Source organism: Filicampus tigris, chromosome 12 (genome assembly GCF_054856515.1).
Source record: "Filicampus tigris isolate MCC_2025a chromosome 12, RoL_Ftig_1.0, whole genome shotgun sequence".
In the NCBI taxonomy this organism is placed as follows: Eukaryota; Metazoa; Chordata; class Actinopteri; order Syngnathiformes; family Syngnathidae; genus Filicampus; species Filicampus tigris.
This window is the reverse complement of record NC_141228.1, coordinates 7413696-7437964: the sequence shown is the minus strand read 5'-3', so window position 1 is coordinate 7437964 and position 24269 is coordinate 7413696. Positions and strand designations below refer to the sequence as shown.

The following is a 24269-nucleotide window of genomic DNA, read 5'->3' as shown; positions in this document are numbered from 1 at the left end:
CGTCAGGGACAAGATTTTTTTGCATGTGTTTTATTTAGCAGCGGACAATCACACAGTGACGCAAAGGAAATAATACACATCTCAAGGATAACGTTAACAATATGGCGCATGCAAAATGAGAATCTCTTCTTTCTGCGTTTTGTTCCCATCCTTGCGTCCCTCGGCAGAGACAGATGGCAAAGCTCCAGCTCTGCAGTCGTCTTCATGCGCGCGTCGCATTTGACGGCCATCCTGCTGCTGCTGCTGCTGCTGCTGCCCACTTTCAAGGAGGCCGTGAAGAGAAAATTTGTATATACTGTAGAAGGACGCTTCATGGGCGAGTGGGGGGTCGAGAACAAAGACTATATAGGATGTATAGTGGGCTGTGCTTTCATATAGGAGTCCATGTGAGAGACGTGTGTGTGTGTGTGTGTGGGTGTGGGGTGTGCGTGCGTGTGAGCTATGAATTCGGTCTAGGTTGCTTTAGACGGTGTGTCCTCTGTGGAGCAGTTTGAGTTTGTTACGTCACAATCCATTTTATTGTCATAGATTTGCATGAGTCCTTCCAATACAGACATCGAGTGGCATCGTACGTGGTGCGGTCGGTCTCCTTGCTTGATGGGTTCAAACGACACATTTTCATGTGGGCAACAACATCTGCTGTACACTTGCAAGTGAATATTTGATCTCGATATGCTATATCATCTTATCCTAATATTGTCTTTGTCTTCAATGGTGAGGAACTCCCATCAAAGTTTCCCCCTTCTGTTAATACTTTAGGGAATTTTCAAACGTCGGGATGTATGGCTGTAATGCCCCAAGATTTGTTCACCCTGAAAGAAATGATAGAGTAAGAATATATTAACTACAGATCAACCTGGCTTTACGGGCTCTGCATTGATTTTGACTTCATTTTAGGTTTACCATGTGATACATATGTAAATACGTGCTTTGCAGCATTCTCTCGATTCAAATTCTACAGCCATGATCATGCATTAAAAAGCAAATTTCAAATTTTTTGACTGCAGGGTTTGGATGCAAATCCATGGGGCATTACGTCAAAAACCATAAACATCATAAAAGAGGAAATAGAAATTAAAATGGAAGCAAAAATGAGGAACGACGGTCAGTCAACTGCTCACTGATAAACAAATGCTCTCTCGGCTGTTGATGTGACAAAAGAATAAAAACCGTATTCAAGAAAGAACACAAAAATGGCAAGTGCAATGAAAAAGAAAAAGCCATTTAAAGCAAAGTATTGTTTTTATTCACACAAATTTAATAAGATATAGAACAACCGTTTGGTCCATAAATATTTAAGGGGAAATAGTTTCTATACACCATCTTTATCAAGAAACAGGGAAACATGGACAATCTTGATAGAACACTTACTGTACTCAACTATTAACACGAAGATCAATATATAAGGTTCTTGGAACTATATCTGAAAGAGTGCACAAATGCTTTCTATGACATCGCTGCCCCTCCCCCTTCTCTTTTTTTTTCCTTCTTCTTCAAAACAGGATACACCATAAAAAGATCTTTGAAAATAAGATGCAAAACAGTACAAAACTAGTGAGGCGTCCGAAGGGTGTGAATCAGTTAACAAAGAACACACAGAATCCTGAATTTCACAACCTTTTCTCCCAAGTTATCGCATAAGGCACATAAGAGTGGAACTGAGTTAGGCATCTACTTCACCGAGTAGACTCGGAGTACCATTTTGTTCTGCAAGAGAACAAATTAGGACGCACACAATGGAACTGTGCCTTCTTCTCTTACTACCTTTCAGCCAGAAGAAACATGCTTGGTTTTTTTTGGTCTGATCAGTGGCAAGTGGCGTTTCCAGAAAGTCAATATCAGGAGAAAACGGGATTCCGCCTGCACTGAGCTTCACCTATCTGAGGTCATTTTTTTCAATGCCAGCTCTACAAATCCAGTCTTAATCACTATACTACACTCCCTTTTCCATTTTTTAAAAAAAATCACCCTGAGCAACATGATAAAACAATAATGCACTTTTTACGGGGGGGAGGCTTTGTGCAATTGACTCGATCTGCGGATGTGTTTACTGGGTTCAATTTTTACTGCAATTCATCCAGCAGGCCAACGGGAAGTGACAGCTGATTCCAACAGTGCCCACCAAGCCCAAGCGCTCTCCTTATCCAAATTTGTTGTCGAAGGATGAAACATTTGCTATCATTACGATTGCGTGCGTTATTGTAACCGCTGGTTTCTTAGTCAGAAAATATGTTCGGGTTTCTATCGTGACATCTGATTGCCATACGGATGGGAGACATTCAAAAAGCGAATTCAAAGAGTGTTTTCCGGATTTGGACCCATGTACAGAACATTCGACAAGTTTGCTTCCCAAATGATTTCAAAACACAAAGAAAAAATTGAATGGGAAGCAGACAATTAACAGGTTTGGGAGCTAGGGCAAAAGTCACCGATTCAGCAGGAAATCAAAAGGGCTCAATTTGTCATCATTCAATACAAATGTACAAATGAGGAATTAACTAGGTTCCCGGCTTTTAGTTATTCTTTACCCCAATGTTTTTTCCCAAAGTCCGGCACAGCTACACATTTGTTCTACAATAATTTGATGTGGCCACTGCTCTTCTTGTTCTTGCACACTCTCTTCAAAGGAGCCATCTCTGCTTGATTTAAAGGTCAATTTAAAAAAAAAAAAAAAAGTGAGAAAAGAAAAAAACAAAATCAGAAAAAATAACTGTTTAAAAAAAAAAAAAAAAAAAAGCAGTCTGCTAGCTTAGAAAAGGTTCGTCAAGGTAGTTTGTGAAGGGCTCCCCGAATCGTGGCTGTCCAAACTAGAGGTGACGGACGTCACTACAGTAATCGAGGGGTTTGTCAGGTCTGTTAGTGTGGCCGCACTGGAAGGGGGGGTGAGGGCCCCACTGTCGGACGAGGGCGGAGGGAGTGAGGTGCCGTCAGCCTTATCAACACCTCCATTCTCCTGTCGTAAAACGTTCCTTCTGAATTTGGCCCTCGCGTTTTGGAACCAAACCTGCAAACCAATGCCACGGCGGCTTTTACTTTTTTGTGTTGTTGTACGACTGCTTTCAAGAAATACAGCACACAACTACAGCTGGAGAGCAACATGAATTGACACAAGATTTGGGGGGTTAAAGGAGCCGGACAACTATGTCAGCTCCTAGTCTCAACACAGAAATGAAAAGGGGATGATCATCCTTTGGAATTGAAAGAACATGTGCACTCTCATGGAAATCAAACACTAATCAACTAGTTTGTGCCTCCAAAACTAGCAAATTACAGCCAAAACACCCAACTAATGACTACATCCATCATGGCCAATGAAAGAAACAAAAGAAAAAACAAATGAGGGTTCTGGGGTGAAATGGCAAGGGGGGGGGGGGTCAAGGAGTGGGTGCGGGAACACTCATGGGGTGATAGCAAACGCATCCGTGCTTACCTGCAGAACTCTTTTGGTCAGGCCCGTCTTCTGGGCCAGCTGCTTGAGGTCCTTAGCGTCCGGGTTGTGGTTGATGGCAAAGTAGGATTTCATTGTCCGCAGCTGGTGGTGCTTGAAGGAGGTCCGCATGCGCTTGGTCTTCTGCGTCGGCGCGTAGGCCTGCTGGTCCCGGTCCAAGTGGTCCGCGTCGTTCTCGTTGCAGCCTGCGAGCAGAGAGCAGCGCCACGTCAACCGGGAGCGGCGGTGAAACGCGACGGTCGACATTTTTGTGTGGCCCGGCATTCACGTGGCTCAGGGTTCTGCGGGTGCATCGCAATAAAGGGGAATATCATGGGGAACTTTTTTTTTCTCAGCTGTTCAACTCAAAAATGGAAATTTGTATAGTTTAGCACTTTGAGACTGCTTTTAAAGCGCTTTATAAATATTACCAATAAAGTTGAGGGATATATATATATATATATATATATATATATATATATATATATATATATATATATATATATATATGTATATATGTGTGTGTGTGTGTGTGTGTGTGTGTGTGTGTGTGTGTGTGTGTGGCGTGTGTGTGTGTGTCGGTAATGTAAAACTTAATTCAGGTTACATTCAAAAAGTTACACTAACATATTGTCAGATTCACTGAATCGAAACATTTTGATGATAAGACACAGCTAACTAAAACCCAAAATTCACCATCTCAAGAAACTAGAATATGACATAGGAAATCAAAATGCTTTTTAATATAGAACTTGGGGAGGAATTTGCCGACTGAAAAGTATTCGCCATTTTTTTAAGGATCTGCCTATTATTTTGTAATCCAAAAACATTGCTCAAATGATTTCACATTTAAATGAGATGTGTAAAAAATGTTAGAACTATTCCTACTAATGTATTTTTGCTTTTTTTCCCCTCAGGGTGAAAACAACATCATGGTAGCGTACATTATATTCTTGTTCTACTAGGCACTTAAAATTCAGGCAAACTTAAATCTCTGTCTTTCTGAAATTGGTTATAAAATCCATATCTGTTGGAATATACATTTGGAGATTTGATGAATAAATCACCTTCAACACGAAGCCTATTTAATTGTGCCAATTGTGCTGAAATTGTCTGATTTCAAATTATGTGTTCAAGTTTCACTTTTTGAACAAAACTACTGCAATAAATGAACTTTTCTACAACACTGTAATATTCTGAATGCATAATGATTGGTAAACTAACTGTGTCACACCATTCAAAACAACAGCAAACGTCTCCAGTGCATTATTAATGCCGCCTGTGACAACAACTTACAGTATACTGGTTTGCCATATAAAGTAAACATGTATACATGAACACTGAAGGTTACACTGTCGCCCGCTTGTAACATAACATATTTTTTTTTTATCGTTGTACACTCTTTGACTGTAAATTTGAGGCACAAATTAAAAAAGGCCATCATGTGCAATCATGCTTGGCATAATGTGATGGTTGATGTTATTTCGGCTGTCACAATAGCACTGCCTGGCACCGTTTCACACTAATAAAATGATTATTGGCATGTGCAACGCACATTGTTTTACAACAGTTACCCACTAGGGGTCTCTGTATCCAAAGAAGACCTAACCTAACCGAGAGGTGTGGAATAACAATACTCAGAAGACCTACTCAGCGAGCTCGGCGTGTTCAAAACAAGCAAGAAAAGGCTCACTTGAGACAAATAACATCAAAACAACAGCGGAATAGGATCCTATTTGTAGCAAATGTGAGGGTTTAGATGTGCGTAGAGTGACGGATATTAACAAGAACATTTTGGGGAGACTACAATGAAAAGGGTGTCAAAGGTTTGTAGACATTCAAACTGATTTAATCTCCTCCTTTTTTTTGTTAATGTTTAATAATCCCGTTTGATTGTTCGTCGTTGGTAGTAGCTTTGATATTTATTTTAAAAAGATTCAAGCAGAAATTAGGAAAATCAAGACAGTATTAGCGATACCCCAAAATATTTGTGCCTGATTCTGTATAATGTAAGCATGCATGGAATTTTTTTCCCCCGCAATTGAAACTCCATTCCATCCTGTTGTTCCATGAGAAAAGCCCGCATTTGCATAAGGGAATAAAGGAAAGGGAATCATGTTTGCGGCATGGAGCGACATGCAGTGGCCTGAGAACAGCGGCCTGGGCCTGGCCGCAGCGCTGGAGGCCCGGCCGGGATTCCAACGTCGCTTCTAATTAACGGAGAACAATTAACGCGCAGATTACCCTTCTTCCTCCCCCCAATTCATCGGGAACACAACTCGGCATAACAATGACTCGCTTATCAAGCGCGCACTAATTCGCGGAGAGACACGAAAAATTGGGACGCTGCACAGTCCAGCGACTCGGAGCTTTTTTAAAAAATTCATAATCCTTTTTAGTCAAATACTTACTTACTGACAGCAGACAAAACATGTGCAAAACGTCTATTTTTACATTAGACTGTAAAGGTTTGACCAAACAACCACAGTAATTGTTTACACGTTAAATATGATTGATGTGAAAATGAACGGATGACAGTAAATTAATGATTTGGTGACTAAGGCCATCGTTTACCCTCAGGGCAGATGCATTTCATCCAGACATGCAACCCTTGCATAAATTAACATTTAAACTCATCATCTAATTCAGTGATTGCCAACCAGTGTGCCGTGAGAGCTCATCAGGTGTGTCGCAGCAAATTTTGCAAATTCATTTTATGGTCCGAAAATTATTCCAATACTACAAATAATATATCTTTGTTTGTCTATCTATTCCAGCGACGTATAGTGACGGGCAGACCAATTAAATACTTTTCCACTCAGTAGCAACTATCCTTTATCCACTTTTTGTGACATTTTCGTTTGGTTGCATATAGAGTTAGATAAATATGTGCTGCTTTGGCTCAATGGCTTAACGTATCTTGATTAGTCTATCTATTCCAGCGACATATAGTGACATGCAGAACAATTAAATGCTCTTCCATAAGATGGCAATTTACCTGTGTATCCACTTTTAGTGAAACATTTTGTTTTGGTGGTGTGCCGTGTGATTTTATGCTAAATTAAAATGTGTGCCTCGTCTCAATAAAAAAAAAAGGGGAACATCTATCTAATTACATTATTTTTCCACAAGTTTGATTTTGGTCAAGTTTTCTATGTATTTTTTTGCAAAGAAATGTAAATGTAAAAACCTTTTCGGAAGCTATTTGCCTTTTTTTATGTAGTGAGAGATGATCATTTGCTTGAAATTGTGCAATTAAATGCAATTAGTCTGAAACCATACTACAAATAACACATCTTTGTTTATCTAGCTATGCTAGTCACATATAATGACAGGCAGAGCAACTGAATGCTCTCAATTAACAATGTATACACTTTTGGTGACATTTTGGGGGGATGGCGTGTAGATGAGATTTATTTTCATTTAAAATGTGCTTTCACTCTATACAGGTTGGGAATCACTTGTTTTATCCATAAGGGAGATTTTGGTCATGTTGTCTATTGTTATATTTGGAACATTTTGGATAAAGAAAAAAATCAGCTATTTTTGGGAAGATGTTTTTGCAATCTATTCTTTTTTTCATTTATGTGTGTCTAGGAAATTGTGCAATTTCACTTAATGGTTTTGAAATGTATTTATTAACTACAATAATATATATTTGTTTGTCTACTTTGCATACAATGACACACAGAACACTTCTTCCATTAGATGACAATTAACCTGTGTTTTCACGTTTTGTGAGATTTTTTTTGTGGTCTTACTTAAAAAAGATAACTCAATACCAATCTTAAAAAGGTTGTGAAAACTATTCTAATTAATTTGTTTTCCACGAGTGAGATTTTGATAGTTTTCTTGTGTTGTGTTTGGTAAAATTGGCAATGTGAATAGTTTTAGCAAGCTATTTTGTGGCGGTTGGGTTTGCACTCAAACATTTTTTTTTCTTGTCTTATTGCGTGTTAGAGTGTGAGGGTGTCTCACCTGTGTTATAGCTCGGTAAGTCCAAACCCATGGCGGGGCTCTTCCTCTTCCTCGGCCGGCCTTTCTGAGCCGTGCCGGTGCCGTTGAAGTAGGGCAGGCCCAGGCCGCCGCCCTTGGCCGCCAGCTCGGCGAAGTTGAGCTGGGGGTGGTAGTCGGCGCCCTGCACCAAGCTCTCGAAGTGGAGGCGGCAATAGACGAGGCTGTCCTTCATGCCGAAGTGGTCGCCCGTGGTGAGGGTCTTGTTGCACGAGGTGCACGTGAAGCAGCTCAGATGGTACACGGAGTCTCGCGCGCGCATCACCATCTCCGAGGCGGAAATGCCCAGGTGGCAGCGCGCGCACCTCTGCACCGAGAACCTTCTGGAACAGACGCAATGTCAACAACACACTCCCGGGGAGCACAAACATACACATAGTACGTTGGCTTTTGAATGCTGCATAACAACACATCAAGTCCTTATATTGGGTAATTATTAAAAGCCTGGGCAGTGGCGTTGGAGTGTTTTTATTTCCAATTGTAGCACACGTGAATGCTTCCTTGGACATTAGCATGAGCTAACATGTAGCACCGGCAACACTTTTTCTTTTTCTTTTTTTTAAACAATGTACCTAAGTTTGATTTGATTTCATAAATGTAGTCTTCGACTTAAGTGTGTAACATTATTAAGAATATTCAGTTTTGTTTCTTCGTTTAAAAAGTGTGCTTGTTTACTCCCTCCCACCATTGTTCTATTGCTGCGAGCTCCTTTACATTCAGGTAGAAAAAGATTATTTAAACTAGACAGACTACATGTTTGCATTTAAAGTGACTCACATCATTATTTTTGTCCTATCTTGCAGGCACACTGATTTGAAAATTACGACTACCACCAATATATGTGTTTTTCACCCCATTTGGTGTATTATAAATATAGGCAAAGATTTTGTTAACAAATATTTTTTTCCATAAAGTATTTACATTTACACACACAATTGTGATTAAAAATATACTGTATACTGGCCCAACATCGTCATCCTAAATGAAAAGCAGCAGCCTGGTAAAATAAAAAGCTAAACTACCATTGTCATCCAATGTGTCTTTTACTGTCGATATCGTAATAAAGCTAATTTTGCCACCATTCGTACAAGACGTCGTTCGTGTACACCTTACCTGTAGTAATCCTCTTTGCAGTAGATGCTGCCATCCTTGGCGAAACACGTTAGCTCCGACTCCAGCGCTAGTTTACATTCACAGCATTTGAGACAGCGCAGGTGCCACTGCTTGTCCACGGCCAGGAGGTAGTATCTGTCCGAGATCTTGCCCCCGCAGCCGGCACACAAGGCGGGTTTCTCCGGACTCATGGAGGGCATGGTCTGGACACAACAATGAACACCTTCAATACACCATCAGGAAAACAAACAAAAAAAAAAACAACCTTTTTGCCATATTGGCTGTAACATGAACATGCAGTCATACACTGTTACCCGTCAGTAATATTATTCAATTTTATTATTATGATTATTATTATGATGAATATGATGAATATGATGATGATAATAATAATAATAATAATTACTATTATTATTATTATTATTATTATTATTATTATATTTTTTTATTATTTTGTAGACATCGTATAAAAGTTTTATATGCCAGGTGCAGGTCTAGCCTTGGTGAGGCAACACAGGCAAAATATCTACATTTGAGTCCAAACCAAATATTTTCTGTTGTGCACAAAAACATGTGCGCAATTTATTTTTATGTGCTTCATTTACTGCAATACAAAAGCCCCATAGGTTATTTATATTTATTTGTTTGTTTATGCATTGCAAGCGTTGCCAAGTCTACAATAACAACAATGTGCACTAAATTACAAGCACTAGATCCGTTATGTTGTGCCCGGTCAATTAAAAAAAATCGAATTGTGTCACGTTATGATGACAATTTTGGTTGGTTCCGTATGCAATGCTAGTTGTTAGAGATTGTTAAACATCCATTATTTGTCAGGGTTTGGAACTGAAATTGCTCTGTAGAAAAAAAAACATTTCGAACTGAAATAGTAGTGTATCCCAGCCGTCAGTCAACCCCTTCCGAAATGTATCCTTGCAACTTAATTTAAAGTCCTGGCCTCACCGTCTCTCTGCCGTTGATCTGCATGCTTTTGGCCAGGCGAGACTCCGACTTGGACCTTCTCTCCATCTCCTCCATGATCCCTTGGATGTGGTCCCCGGAGATCCCGTGGAAAAGCATGGCTCCCGGTCCTGGGCGCAACGTGCGAGCGGCTGCTTCTGCCTTGCAGCCCACCACTTCCATATACCGTGGACGCCGATTAGTGTGCTGCTGGCTGGGCTCAGCGCATCCAAACTGCAGAGATTGAGATCACCTCCCGTCCCGCTGCGTGCAAAGGCAACTGGAAGCACAGTGGAAAAAATGGGGGTAAAAACTACTACAACAGCAGCAGCAGCAGCAGCAGCAGCAGCATGGGTGGGACGACGAGGAGTGTTGGTAGTGCACCAGCTTGTTCTTTCTTTCCAGAATGTCTCTCATCCAGATTAAAAAAAATATGTATAGTCCAAGGGGGTGAAGGGAAGGAGAGGGGGGAGGTGGCTGCGGTGTGGCCAAAAATAATGACACAAGCTTCGGTTTGTTTCTTTACTCTCTTTTTTTTCCACTTCCAAAGTTCCCAGTCAGGGCTCCTTGGTATTTGGAGGTCAGATTGGAAGTGCCTGCGTTTGAGCACCGTGTCCTATTTGTGAAGAGAGCAAAGCCTGCCCAGTCTGAATAATTTGGTAGGAGGAGTTCCCCAGCTCTCTCTCTCTCCGTCTACCTCTCGCTCGCTCTCCCTCGCCATTCATTCCTATTGCTCAACAAAGTGTCTTTCTTGCCTTAAATCCTCGCTAGTCTGCCCGCACACTGCTTCACTTTACACTATATTAACTTGTTCAGATCATTCTAGTCCCCGTGTCGCTGTTAGGTTGCCATGCAGTGGTTTGTTTCGTCACGTTCATTGTTAATGTTCGAAAAATCACAACATGTACATGATTACATTTAGAAGAAAGATACTACATTCGATCCCCTCAAGTTTCCATTTAGCTGCATTATAACTATTATTATAACAATAAAATCATTAATATGATGGTCCAATCAAGTGTTTGGTTGCTTGAGTGTGTGCATGTGTGGGCGGGGCCTGAGTGTATTAAACAATTAGAAAGAAGGCACTGCAGCTTCCCATGCGAATTATAGTGCCACTCTAATAAACACACATTAAATAGCTTCATTTTTTACACTTTAATTATATTGTCACACTTTATTGAATAAATCTATTTTGATTATCTGTTGCAATTACATTACATTAATTTCTCTCTTCCTCGGGAATTGGGCCATTCAGCACCTTTGTTTACTTTCAGTGTACATTAATTAAAGACAAAAGAAAGAATAGAGTGACATTTTCTATGTAACTAACAGACCAGGCGATCGTTGCGGCTCCGACAGAAATGAAAAATAATACAGTAACGGTGGACGTGGGGGGAAAGCCCGCCAGTTAACGCCTCTTTTTTAAAATTTCGTACATTATTGACTTAATATGCAGGCGCCACTGAGATGCGCTATTAAGGATAATATGTGGGAGCGTTAAGGGGTGGGGAAAAATAAGTAACACAATTTATGAGAAATAAATGGTTTAGACTATAAGTTTTATTATTCATAAACTCGTGTACTGTACATGCATACAGCCCAAATATGGTGTCACCAAATCTCAATTAGGTCTAAGGGAGCCATGCCATAAAATGTAAAAACAGAAACCAAAATAAACCAGAAAAAAACATACTATTGGTCACCATATACATATAGCCTATATATTTTTTTAATTCATTCGAAGATGTGTGACGCCATTACGCCAAACACAACCCTAACCAACCCCCACCACCATCGAGTTGTGTAGCCTTTAATTGGAGGCCCCATGTTGGCTTGAACCCTCCCGGACGGCTTTTAGACCAGAATTGCATGAAAATTCATATTTACACATTGTCATGGTTCCGCCATCATTTAAAAAACAAACAAACAAACAAACAAAGATATGCTATTACCTTCATTTTTTTATGCATGGACACAGGCACCCTGATAGTAAGAATACAGCATGTATGCGACTGTTTTTTTTCACCCTACAAAAAAAAAGAAATACGTTCAAGTCATGCATTTCTCCGATGATTTTATGGAGACATTTTTGACGACTTGAGAAATGTGTTGACCCGTAGCCTCCAGCGGTAACATTTGATTTGACTGAGAAGGATTTAGCGACGCGTCAGTGAGCACGCAGCGAGTAGAACACAAGGACTGGTGTCGTTGGTGGATTTGCATGAATAATTGTGATATTCTCTGCTAGTAAGCACGCTCCTTTTGCTTTTCCCCCTTCTCCATTTTACAGAGACGCCTGTTTGATGATTTTAAGTCTGAATGGAGTGATATCTAAGTGATTTTTGTTGGTCATTATAGACACCTTCATAATATAAAATTTCTTGAAAATGAATTGTTAAAATTGAGACATTAAGTTAATGAAAATAACTTATTTCCATTTATTTTAAACAAACACATTTATATAAATCCAAATTAAAAACAATAATCTACTGTATTTCAGTTTATTGAAACATTTAAAAATGGAAATACATTTTATAAAAATTGCGCGATAGCATTACAATTTTTTTGTTGCGATAGAAAAACAACAACATTTTTTTCCCTCTTGCATTTCATATATTTTGTTTTGAAATGACCTCAGATACATGTAGGCTACATGAGGTAATTTCAAAACAAACGTCATAGACTAATTAGCGCAGCCATAGACGATCTCTTAAAAAAAAAACAAATAAATACAGCACGAGGAGTGTTCTTTTTTTAGGAGGATTTGTCAGTTAACCCCTTGCCTTACACAAGCGTCATGTTTTGCTCGTGGTTGCTATTACCGTATTTAGTCCAAGAAGACAATGTTGGGAAGTCAGGCTCTTACCTGAGGATGTGCTATAGTTCGATGGCCGCGCGATGCGCAAGGCGCAGGGGAAGCTCCAGCCGGGATTGTGCACTGTAGTGGAGGAGAGAGAGGAGAGGGAGGCTGACTGACTGCCTGCCTGCCTGCCTGCCTGCCTGCCTGCCTGCCTGCCTGCCTGCCTGCCGGTAGATGGGGGCTGTTCCTCGTTTGTGAGCCGCGGCTTCACTTCCAGCCTCAATTAAAACGCAAGTCATTTAAATATTCCTCCGGCATGCACAAGACACAACACGGCGCAGACACGATTGCGCTGAAAACTGCGAGCCAATTGGCCTTCTTTGCGCGCGTGCAGCTTCCGATGGCTGATGTCGCCACGAATTACAAAGGGCTAGCTAACATCATCCTGTATCGGTTACCGCCTTATGGCAACCAATAAGCATTCACACGAATATTTGGAAAACATTACATTAATTTTGGGTTCATTATTATCAGTCATAAGAACACAATATGCAATGAGTACGTATGCTCCGGTATTTGAATAAGAATTCCCACTTGCAGGTCTGCAACAATACAAAATTTGCGATCGCATATTGTTTACATCGATTACAGATATATAAATCTATAATCTATGAAGCCAATATTACACGTGCTTTAAAGTGGACAGTATAACAGCAACAAAACAGTGATGATGGCAAACTAATGAAACCTCCAAATGACTGTGCTTACAGTGCAACAAAAATGCACTTTTCTTTCTTTTGGTAATAAAATGACGAATGAAAGGAATGCATTAATTGCGTTAATAAACAAGTTTACGACTGCCCGCCCCCCCCCCCCCCAAAAAAAATGGATATCGTCAAACCTTTGTGTTTCCCGAATACTGAATATTATGAAGTGCTTTCATTGTACCTGACCTCAAATGGGAGAATCTTTCCTCAACTATCCTTAAATAAATGTCCCTTTCATGTTCCCAAACGCCTGGGTAATGTTGAAGAAAAAAAGGAGGCCATAAAGGGATGCTCACAATGGTCATAAAATAGCACAGACCTTTAAGTGCACGAAGCCTGCACCTGAATTGAACTGTTAACATGACACACGGAGCCATCCTGCAGGCAGGATCACACTTGCAGGAGGTGTGGGTAGAGTGATTTCAATTGACAAGGAGTGAATAGAATATCGTCCGAGTGAACACTTGGGTCGTGGGCAAAGACAATTGTGACAATTAATTACACCTCTTCTGCTTGCATAAATGAACACGTGCCATGCTGCTATACAGTCAGTCACTTTGCTCCTTCTGCCTGGTATGCATCTCATCAATAATGCAGGGCCACTGAGATCCATTTCAGTGTGTACCGCAATGTGCACGCACTACGCTGTGGCTCGTGTGCATGATAGCCGCTCACAGTGGGGATTCGTGCAGCAGGCTCGTTTCACCCGGGCTACCTCAGACACAGCAGCACCGCCCAGGATGACTGTCTGCTCTCTGCTGTAGGGCTCAGTGGTTATTATAGCACACATCCAGGGTTCATCTGGCGTTATCATTTCTGGGTCACCCCAAGTGACACTCGGGCTCGTTCTCGGTTGCCTCCCAAATGCACGGACGAGGAAGCTTCTCCCATGCAGGATCTGTCGTGGTAGCCGAGGAAGCACGGGTGAAAAACTGACAGAATGAGGGAGAGGAGAGGGAAAGGGAATCGAAGGGAGGTGGGTGGTGCATGGTGGGCTTTCGGGAGGAGGATCAGAGGGAGGAGTGAAGTGCCGTAAAGCTGCATCACAGTCACCCATCCCAGCCTTGGTGGGTGTGTGAGAGGCAGGGGGAGACATCTTGGAAATATTTACAAACAAAGCAGACTTGAGTCCATATCGGGGTAAAGGACATTTTATTAGATTACTTATTCATAAACAGTGATGAAATGCAATTATTGGCTGACACTCGTGAACTAGCCCATTGACCTTTCGTGTAGTTCTCAATAAAAGGTGCTAGCCCAGGAATTCATTTCAACTAAATTGTGACGCTGATGAGACATTATATTTTCATTAGTTTCTTGCTGAATACCACATGGCTCTTTAAGAGGAAGTCAAGTAAAACATGTTCTTTACAAGAATATGTTCTATGCAGGCCCACTAGTCTAAACCGGGTATTCTGGTTAATATCACGTTTGTGGAATATGAATCAAGCAGCAAAATCCACCCGTTTTTATCCATGTGAGGTGGCAGCTATTTTGCCAATTGCTGTCGACTGAAAATGACATCACAGTGGTTCCCGAAGGGCTCAGGTTGCGAATGTCACATGACCAAACCCAGAAAACAGATGAGCCATGACATTCGTTACGCGAGCCCTTCGGCACTGTGACGTCATTTTCAGCCGACAGCGAGTGGCAAAATGGTCGTCCCCTGAGGTAGATAAAAACTGGTGGTTTTTGCTGCGTAAGTCATATTCCACAAACACAATATTAATCAGAATTCTTCCCGTGTTTAGACGAATGGGGGCGCCTACAACATAAAGACATTTTTTGACTTGACTTCCCCTTTCAAGACAAGGAAAAGTAAGAAGTACACATGAAAGTCAAAGGTTCTCTACCTTTTTAGTAGAGGTGTCACGATTTTCCATTTACTCGATTTGATTTTCGATGATTTGTGACATAATTTCAATCCATATTAATAAAAAAAGTCAAAATCATGACACACCTACTTTTTAGGACCCCTTTAATAATGTAAAATCCTTCCTGTAGGAAAATGCACATGCACAAAACTTTGTAGCAGTGAATATACTTAATTGAAAATGAACTGCCTTATATATGCATATAGACGCATGACAGTGGGGAATTGCAATCCCTAGTTATCACTATTGTAAACTTAACATAAACACATATTTCCTCTATACGGAACCCTTGGGTGTCTATAGACGATTCTTTAAATTGACATTTCAAGGCATCTCATATCCAATTCCAACCTTCCCATCTTTCTATTCCTCACTTTCCCCTTGTTCTTCCACTTTCCCTTTTCTGTCTCTTCCTGTCCCGCAGTCCCCCCCCCCCCCCCCCCGCCCCTCCCTTCGATCTCCTCCCTGCTCTGCTCTGCTGGAGCTCAAATCACAACCCCAGTCCCTGGCAGATGGAGGATAGGAGAGAGAAGCTCTTAACTAGCTAGTCTGAGCCTCTGGTCTCTGCACACCAACTGCTGCCTGCGCACCCCAGGCCCCCCTCCTCACCACACCCCGAACAGCTCCAACAGCCCGCCGCCACCTCCACACACTCCCTGTTATGTCCCCTGGGATAGGCTATCCTCCAGGGGGCTGCTGCACGTATTAGTCCGTATCTGGCCACACTAGAAAGGACAAGGTAACATGATAGATGGATGTTCTTTACTGCGATATAACAAAGCACAGCTTTTCAGGGGGAGTCACACTGGTTTCGGTGGTGTTTGGATGTGGCGTTAGGTTGTCGAAACCGGCGACGTCCTTCTGCTTTAAAGCTCCATTGTGGAAGAGGACAAGGTTCTTCTCGTGGCTGGTAACACTTTTGACGAGAGAAATGCAAAGCAAATATCACACTTTGTCCCGCAAGGTGATATTCAATTCACGCTGACTTGTTACATACAGTACACACAGAAGCTGGGATACTACACACAAATACTTTCCACTGTACATGAATCTGGTAGATACAGTCAGGACCACCTGGAAGAAAAGTTTATTGCTTTGCTGAAGGACACCTCAAAAGGGCTCAGGACACAAAGTAGAATCTCTCAGCCAACTCACACTTTCTACACCGCATGGTCTGTAAATAGGCATCTGCATGGGGGGGGGGCCTGTCCTTGATGGGCGCCAAACCTACGACCTCTTGGTCCCCAAGTCCTTGCAGACCGAGCTTGTCTGCCCACGCATGCGGTTAGGCCGAAATAAACCCGCCAAAAACAGTACCTCGTTGAGGTGCCAGTGAGTGCCCCGGACTCCCCTTTTATCTGGGCTCATCTGGCGGCCACGGCTTGGCCTGGCTTCAGCGTGTGCACCAGTTGCGGTCCAGGGGAGAAAGTGCCCCTCTGTGCTATTTACAGCCCTGTCTGTCCAAAGGAATCTGGCACCCTGACTGTCACACAGCAGCCATGTGTGTTTTTTTTATCACTAATTCTACCAGAGGGATCTGGTTGTCCATATGACCAGCGTGCAGGATGCTACCCTGAGGCGAGCTGACATTGTCTGTGTAGACCAGACGTTGATGGAGGGGCTGCTCAAATGCTGCTTGAATATCAACACACTTCCACATGTGCACACACTCCAACAAATAAGGCATGAGGGCCTAGCCAATTGCTGGGACTGATGTTCCTTTCAGTAATCATAAGAATGACACTTTTTTTTTTTTTTTTTTACCCCCTGCCAAGCATATGTCAGGATGTGGCCAACAGAGATGGAGATGCTGTAAGTGACTGTGGTCCAAGCCGTTGGCCGCAGGGCTGCCGTGCCTGTTTGAGATGGAGAGAAGGGCGCGGGGACAGCTGAGGCAGGAGGGAGCTGCTCGGCGTGTCAACTGGTTGTGACTGGAGCACGTCTGGTCACAGTTACAAACTGGACAGCTCTCGTTTTCTCTGCGGCGAGTAGCGTCGTCCTGCAGAAAGGCACACGGTTAGTTGCTGCCACACTGCTCTCTTGCAGCATATGCTCCAGCTGAAGGTCAGAGATGTTCAGTCCAAAACGCCTGAAAGAAACAACTCGTGTCCGACTGGCTGCTGTAATTTACGGACCAAACAAATACTGCTAAAATGCTAGATAGTGTTTGACAAAAATGCATTTTACTGTCTTTAATGTACTTGAAACTAAATATTTTGGTTGATATTTTAATAAAATACAATTGTGAACTTCCATACATAACCACCTTTTGCATCCTGGAATCTATCAGTAAGATTCATGTGTTAGTGACTGAGAAATGAAAAAAAATAGGGATTGTTTTATCAAAAAGAGAAAATTGTTTACTTTAAAATGTATGCAGAGGTGAAAACCCAAAACATGCAGTGTTTCATATGAATACATTTTCTTTACAATACGAATTTTCTTCACAATAATATGTTGTATGCGACCCACTAGTCTAAACACGGCATTTTGATTACAATTGCCTCATTGGAATATGATTTAAGCAGCAAAATCCACCCATTTTTAGCCATTTCAGGGGGCGTCCATTTTGTCACTTCTGCTGACGGAAAATGACATCACAGTTGCTCAGGGCTCAGGTAAAGACCAATCACGGCTCACCTGTTTTCTGAGACTGAGCTATGAAGTGACAAAATGGCCGTCCCCTGAGTTGGACAAAAAAACGGGTGGATTTTACTGCTTAACGCATATTCACATACCCAGTATTAATCGGAATGCCATGTTTAGACTGGCGGGCCTGCAAAGAACAAATTCTTGTAAAGAACACTTAGGGGTTGACTTCCGCTTTAATTATTAAAAAAAAGAGTGGAAAAAAACATGCAGATCCATTTGTTACTCAGTCGTATGTCTTTGGATTCAGGAACAATGGCATTTCGTGGACGTCACATTACCATTTGCATTTTAGTGCATTATAAAAATGCTTCAGCGATAATACGTCCAACTTATAGCGATGCATCCATATCGTCACTCAAATGCAACAGGTTCTTTCTTGGCAGATGTTTAACGCTAACAAAAACATTTACAAAACGCCTAAAACATACATTTTGCCTTCACTTTTGGGGATGAAAATATTGAGTTTGAGGTAATCATTTCCGTTCCACGGAATGCTTTTTCATCGTCAATGTGATCAACGAATGGAGGTTTATGGAAAGGCCATCAGTATGAAGAAGATGACTTCAACCAGACTGAGTGGCTTTACTGTGTTGTTTGTGTCACTAGAACAGGACGAGGAACAACAACCTTCCAAAGTGTGCCATCAATGGACTGAAGATGTGGAGGGATGAGGCGGACACTAAAGTTGGCCTATTTGATGCTGCGGGACTGCCAAGGCCCTGAGTGGCAATGCATCTACGTGAAAGCGACAGAAAAGTCCCCAGGCAAAAGGCGCGCAGGGGCAAGCGGACCCAGGTAACCTACTTGATGGGTGTGACACCTTCACCATCCCGCTGTCCAATGCTGCCGCCGCACGCTTGGCTGCCTCGGTTTACAATAACACAACATAAATCCACTTCTCCTCCCGCCTGACGACCCCTCACGTCCGCCTCACGTCCCCACCAAGGTGTCCTCCCCAGCACTGTCGGGATCATAAATCTCCTTGTAGCTGCTCACAGGCCTGTGTCGCCATCACCAAGCGCTTGCCTTTAGGACCCACCTGCCGAGGAGGATAGTGGCCGCGCCGCAGACAGAATTCGGCGGCAGACACATCCTCTCACATGCCTCCGTTTGCCCAATCAGGCGGAGCCAGGCGAGCGTGTGCGACATGCTCGGAGCCTGAAGGCACGGCGCCGTCTTCCCACATGCGCCGCCGAGTCAAACCTCACATCTCTCCTCAACGTATCTGCAAGTGGTGCAGAGCCAGCTCTTGGCCTTACCTCGCACTGCACACAACTGTGGGCTGCAAAGCGCGGTGTTTATCGCACCCTTGATTCTATATTAGCCCATTAGGAGCCACGGGGTGTTCTGCTCTTATAAGCCTATATTCCTGCTCTTGAACATGGAGTTGATCTATTGCAATAGTGGGAAAGGAGGGCCCCGGAGTTCATTAGGCTGCAGCTCAGGAGAGCGGCCGCAGGGAAGTGCGCTTTGGCCAAGTGTTGCCAGGAGGCTGCGAGTCCAGTGGGGCCGCCGTTGATGTCCGCGGCGTGTTTGTTAACAGCCTGATTCCATCAAGTGGTGTAAAAGCAGCGCAGCCAAGTGAGAGGGCTGACCCTTGGCACTCGCCTATTTTTAACAACGCAGTCTTTCAGTCAAAGGTAGCGAGTTTAGTCGAGCCGAAGCGGAGTGCAAATGATGCTAATATTCATGCACTCGTACATTTGGGAGAAAATAAATAAGAAGGGATGCAAAGCAAAAGAGCACAAGATGTTATCTGACATCCGACTGTTATCTTCTCTTATATGCCCTTTATCTTGAGGGCAAACATCTAAAATGCACTTTCAGTTTTCCCTATACTCCCACAACCCTTGTTAATACATCAGAGAAGAGAAATACCACCAGAAATTAAGTACTCATGAAAAGGAATGAGAAATGAAACTCACTGCATTCCAATGGACATTCAAGAAAAGCTGCTTTCGCAACAAAAACAACACAAAATTGTATTGTTCACCAGATTGTAGAGAACAATCTCTTCTACCATATTAAAAATGAGAATAATGAAGAACAATTGTGATGTATAGGAGGTATTGCACTGTCACTAGTCAAATTTCATCATTCTGTATGCTGCTAAAACTGGTTGAGAACGAGGCACCAGATTCTTAATAGTATCTTGCATACCTGTTACCTTGGCACATTGGATCTAGACATAAAATAGAGAATTAAACACTTTCTTCATTGCAGGGTCCTTCACGTTGACTTGGCCATATGGACACTGCGGGAGAGAATGAAATAATTCAACTGTGTTAAACAGCCGCGTGTGGAGAGCAACTTCAGTCATGCAGCGGGCAAAGCAGACAAAAACAAAACAAAACAAAAAAACGAGGACAAAAGTACAAGAAGGAACAAAGGCAGTGGCAAGACTGGATGTGATGAAACAGGGCAGGAGAGGAGAGGATGGGGACAGAAAAGACCTGAACTAGACTCATTGGGACAGAAGAGAGCCATGCTCACTTATAAGGCTAAAACGATCATGCGGTTATAATATCAATCAAACAATTGGTCTTAGTTACAACACAAACACTATTCTTTCACATAGGAATAAACTCTCCTTTACAGTTAATTTCTTTTTCATACTTTGTTAATTCTGCTCGATTTTAAAGGACCTACTGTATGTTGTCATAAACATTCACTAGAAAGCTCTTAGCGTCATTCTGAATGGTGTTTACATGTGGTTTTCAGAAAAAAAGTATGTAAACATATTTGTAGCTTTTTTTTTTTTTTAATTTACTCGCATTTTACGTGGAAAATGCATATTGAATGCTTATCAGTGCTATTTGAAGATTGATTGGGGGTTAAAAAATATTTAAAAAGAAAAAATTCTTGTGCATTTTACTGGGGATCAATTATATTGATAATTATCCACCACAAATAGCAGGGGTCCAATATATAGGCAAATGTATTTGGTTAAATGCCCCGGAGTAATTCTCACCTTGACCAGATGCTTTTTGTTGGCAAATTTCTGGTATAATTCTGGATGAATTTAACCGTTCTACTTGGCAGAATTGGTCAAGCTCATTTAAATTGGTTGCTTGCCTGCATGGCTACAAACCCGGCCGGGTTTGTCCACTAATGTTCATTAGGGTTGAGGTTTGGGTTTAGGAAAGGCCATTCCAAAAGCTTCTACAATCTTTTGTCATCCGACCATAAAAATGTTGTCCTGCAGAATATTCATCATTCTCCATAAACCAGGAAGTAGCATGGTATTCCTGTTAACTACCAAACGCTAATTTCTTTCTTCTTTTGGTCACAGTTCTGTGTTGGCGGATGATTATGCTCTACATATGACATTCTACTTATACAGTTACAGTATATGGGAAGTACAATACTGCGCAAACAACAAATCAGGCTTTGGGCTTTTATAAAGCGCGTACTTTGTAGATTGATATGAAATGTAATTATATTCCATTATTATTCAAACAAAGGGAATAATAATCGAACAGACTGAGACAGAACAGAATAGAATTCAAGCGCAGAAAATACACCCAACATTGTTAAAAAAAAAGCACATAAAAGCGCTCACGTGTCTGCAAGCACTTCCACAGCACTTCCCTCGTTGAAGGTGAGCATATTCTGTGATCACCTTGTACCCACTGCTTCTTTGCCTGCACATAATAAACATTTTTTTTAATTAGTGCCAGACACAACTTGTACGCTTACGTATGTCCCATGCATACACTCAAACAAAAGGCATATGTACAACTGAAATTAACATAAATATACATATATATAAACAATATAAGGTTGTGGGCGACCTTGTGGCATTGAAAGAGAAGTAAAATAGTATCTCGTATGACACTACAAATTAATTGGCACATTACAAGTGTGTTAATCATTAGTCAAAAATATGCCATGACAAATACACCGGTATTCATATTCACATATGTTTAATCTACTTGAGTTAAGCAGGGAGTTTAAGAATAAATTTCTGACACAACCTCTTACGTTATGCTCCAGCTGTTCATAAGATGCAAGCACCTTCTGTGAGTGAAAAACACCGAACTCCTCTGCCAACCCTCAGGAAGTTTTGAAAATGTCACCTCTCAGTCTGTTTCAAACTGAGAGCCCACTACTTGGTGAGCTTTGACAGGCCACAAAGACAAAAACGCCCCAGGCCTTTTGGTGACACAGCCTGTCATTTCACATGGCATTGCACGGTCACATAGTAAAGCTGGCGTAGCTGGGCCCCCTCTGCATTGTGCTTTTGCCACCCAGGCCCTCACACTCTCCTCAGGTCTTGGCCAACTTGCCTCAACTTCACTGCACACTCGGGAGCACAATATTTACAACAGAGAGGCCTCGAGGCATGCACATGCACCTATACAAAGCCGTCACCACTGCACGCCTCGCTGGCTCTGCTTGATGGAGGAGTAGGGATGATCTGGAGAAGATGAAGGATCTGACAAAAATTTTTACCACCACCATCAAGCTTGTGCCTAAATGCTGGATATAAATATTTGACTAGGTCCCAGGAATTTACATAAAAAATATTGAATACCTATACTGTACAGCTTTTGTACTTGAATATCTGTAACTGATGTGATAATCACAGACGTCTCTAGCTGTCATGAAATGCGCTAAATAAAATTGTATTTTATTGTTTCATTAGGCAATATTTCATTTTCAAATTACAGTAAATAATGTATACATCGAAAATCGAATATGTAAATCAAAACTTTCTCGGCTAGTATCTCAAAGCAGTTTGCTGTAAAACAACACATTTGATCAAGGTAATTAAACATATGAATGCCTTGACTGTATCTGCAAAGACACTTGCATGAACATAACCGCGTCCAGTGACGCTATTACCTGACACGCTTCTGTGTGGAATTTATGAATGTGCAGCTCCTCCTTTGTCAGCTGTCTAGTAGCCTGGTGCGGTTCGGTTCTGCTTTCCGAGGCGTCCTTAGGCTCTGCACCGGCCTTGACTTCATGGGTCGGCGTGCCGGTGGTTCGCACTCGCATCGACCCGTCCACATGCGGCTTAGAGCTTGACATTTTTGCTACAAGTCGTTCTTTAAACAGGACGTGAAGAGTCGAAGTGCTGAGCAACACTCGACTTTTAAAACAATGGCAATGCATTGTCAACCTTTAACTATATCCACGTAACATGTCTTTAATATTAAAATGACTGAAAATCTAAAGTTTTTTCCTCAACTTTCGTCTTTCAGACTTTTCATAGATTTCCCTTTACATGAGCTGCTGAGTGCACTACTTCCTGTATGAAAGACGGGTCACCGTCACGTGACCATTCAACCACAGCGCCGCCTTCTTCGTCTGCGGAACAGTGCAGACTGCCGCGCCATTAGGCACACTACGATCTACTTGTAAGGGCTGTCATTTCTCTCAAAACGATTAAATCACATTTTGACTGACACTTTCAGAGTGGTAGTGCAATGTTTCATAGTAAACGGCATCAAAACAAAGATAAATATTAGGAGTGCATTCAGCATGATGCAAAAGTTCGACATTACTGCAAACCATCCATCCATCCATCCATCCTTCCATCCATCCATCTTCTATTGCGGTTTTCCTGAATATAGAAAAACAACCATTCACACTCACATTTGCACATAATGACAATTGAATTTTGTTCTTTCAGCTAAACTAATAACAAATAAGTACGAAGATAAAATGACAAAATACAAACTCCACACAGGATGGCCAGAGCTGATATTTGAACCTGGGATACAGCAAAACACAGCAAATTAGACCGGACACCACGTGCGGGCCATAGGGGCCGTGCCCACCCACCAAGATGCTTGTGCCTGAGACATGGATCGCTAAAAAGAAGTGTTTTTAATTATTATTATTTTTATTGTTATTATTATTATTATTATTATTATTATTATTATTATTATTATTATTATTGCATTTCATCACATTCAATATTTTTGTGTTGTGAAATAATAACGCTCAGGTATACTAAGACATAAAAAATGTAAAGGAATAATGATATGATTTACTTTGATTGATGGCCAGTCTTATCTATAACTGCCTATCGCAATCTTACTGAAAATAAACATAACTCCACAAACAAATACAGTGTGGCTCAGCCTATGGCTGGTGGATGTTGAGCAATTGGTGAGCAATATAGTTTTGACAGTACATCAAACTAATTTGAAACATCCATCCATCCATCCATCCATCCATTATCCTAACCGCTTATCCTCACAAGAGTCGCGGCCGTGCTGGGGCCTGTCCCAGCTGTCATTGGGCAGTAGGCGGGGTACACCCTGAATTGGTTGCCACGTGCCAGCCAATCGCAGGGCACACAGAGACAAACAACCATTTGCACTCACAATCATGCCTAGGGGCAATTTAGTGTGACCAATTCACCTACCATGCATGTATTTGGAATGTGGGAGGAACCCGGAGTACCCGGAGAAAACCCATGCAGACACAGGGAGAACATGCAAACTCCACACAGGAAGGCCGGGGCCAGATTCGAACCCACGACCTCTGAATTATGAGGCGGACATGCTAACCAGTCGAACACCGTGATGCCCTAATTTGAAACAGCTATTAAAAATATAGCATACTATATGTTGTCAGATGCTATTTTTAAACAAAGTAGGCTTTTATTGTGATTAAATTCTATACAAAGCAGGTCGCAAATT

At 41.8% G+C, this 24269-nt stretch overlaps 2 protein-coding genes across 5 annotated transcripts; both read right to left on the bottom strand.

Moving 5' to 3' along the window:
• lhx9 (LIM homeobox 9) lies at positions 1-12686 on the bottom strand. 4 transcript variants are annotated; one of them, XM_086048092.1, is made up of 6 exons: positions 12384-12686; positions 9518-9794; positions 8555-8757; positions 7406-7764; positions 3431-3633; positions 1224-3004 (listed from the first exon to the last, which is right to left on the bottom strand). In XM_086048092.1, exons 2-6 carry the CDS (start codon positions 9695-9697, stop codon positions 2750-2752), a joined length of 1200 nt encoding a protein of 399 aa, XP_085904218.1. In that variant the 5' UTR covers positions 9698-9794; positions 12384-12686; the 3' UTR covers positions 1224-2749. The 4 variants fall into 4 exon arrangements, with proteins under 4 accessions (XP_085904221.1, XP_085904218.1, XP_085904219.1 ...); XM_086048093.1 differs by lacking the exon at positions 12384-12686 and adding an exon at positions 11470-11527; XM_086048095.1 differs by lacking the exons at positions 1224-3004; positions 12384-12686 and adding an exon at positions 1-812 and having other exon boundaries at positions 9518-10144.
• A 2751-nt stretch (positions 12687-15437) lies between these two features.
• Positions 15438-22921, bottom strand: c12h1orf53 (chromosome 12 C1orf53 homolog). The gene is made up of 4 exons (XM_086048524.1): positions 22421-22921; positions 21173-21248; positions 19818-19864; positions 15438-16957 (listed from the first exon to the last, which is right to left on the bottom strand). Exons 1-4 carry the CDS (start codon positions 22729-22731, stop codon positions 16876-16878), a joined length of 516 nt encoding a protein of 171 aa, XP_085904650.1. The 5' UTR covers positions 22732-22921; the 3' UTR covers positions 15438-16875.
• Between the last annotated feature and the right edge of the window lie 1348 nt (positions 22922-24269).

Excerpts from the sequence above, each read along its gene's own strand:
- c12h1orf53 (XM_086048524.1), bottom strand. The coding sequence starts at position 22,731 with ATGCATTGCCATTGTTTTAAAAGTCGAGTGTTGCTCAGCACTTCGACT. Across the intron at positions 21,249-22,420 it reads GCGGTTATGTTCATGCAAGT|AAGCAGTGGGTACAAGGTGA; the intron begins GTCTTTGCAGAT and ends GTGCAGGCAAAG. Across the intron at positions 16,958-19,817 it reads GACCCTGCAATGAAGAAAGT|GACGACGCTACTCGCCGCAG; the intron begins GTTTAATTCTCT and ends GCCTTTCTGCAG.
- lhx9 (XM_086048092.1), bottom strand. The coding sequence starts at position 9,697 with ATGGAAGTGGTGGGCTGCAAGGCAGAAGCAGCCGCTCGCACGTTGCGC. Across the intron at positions 7,765-8,554 it reads TGCAAAGAGGATTACTACAG|AAGGTTCTCGGTGCAGAGGT; the intron begins GTAAGGTGTACA and ends CGTCTGTTCCAG. Across the intron at positions 3,005-3,430 it reads TGACCAAAAGAGTTCTGCAG|GTTTGGTTCCAAAACGCGAG; the intron begins GTAAGCACGGAT and ends ATTGGTTTGCAG.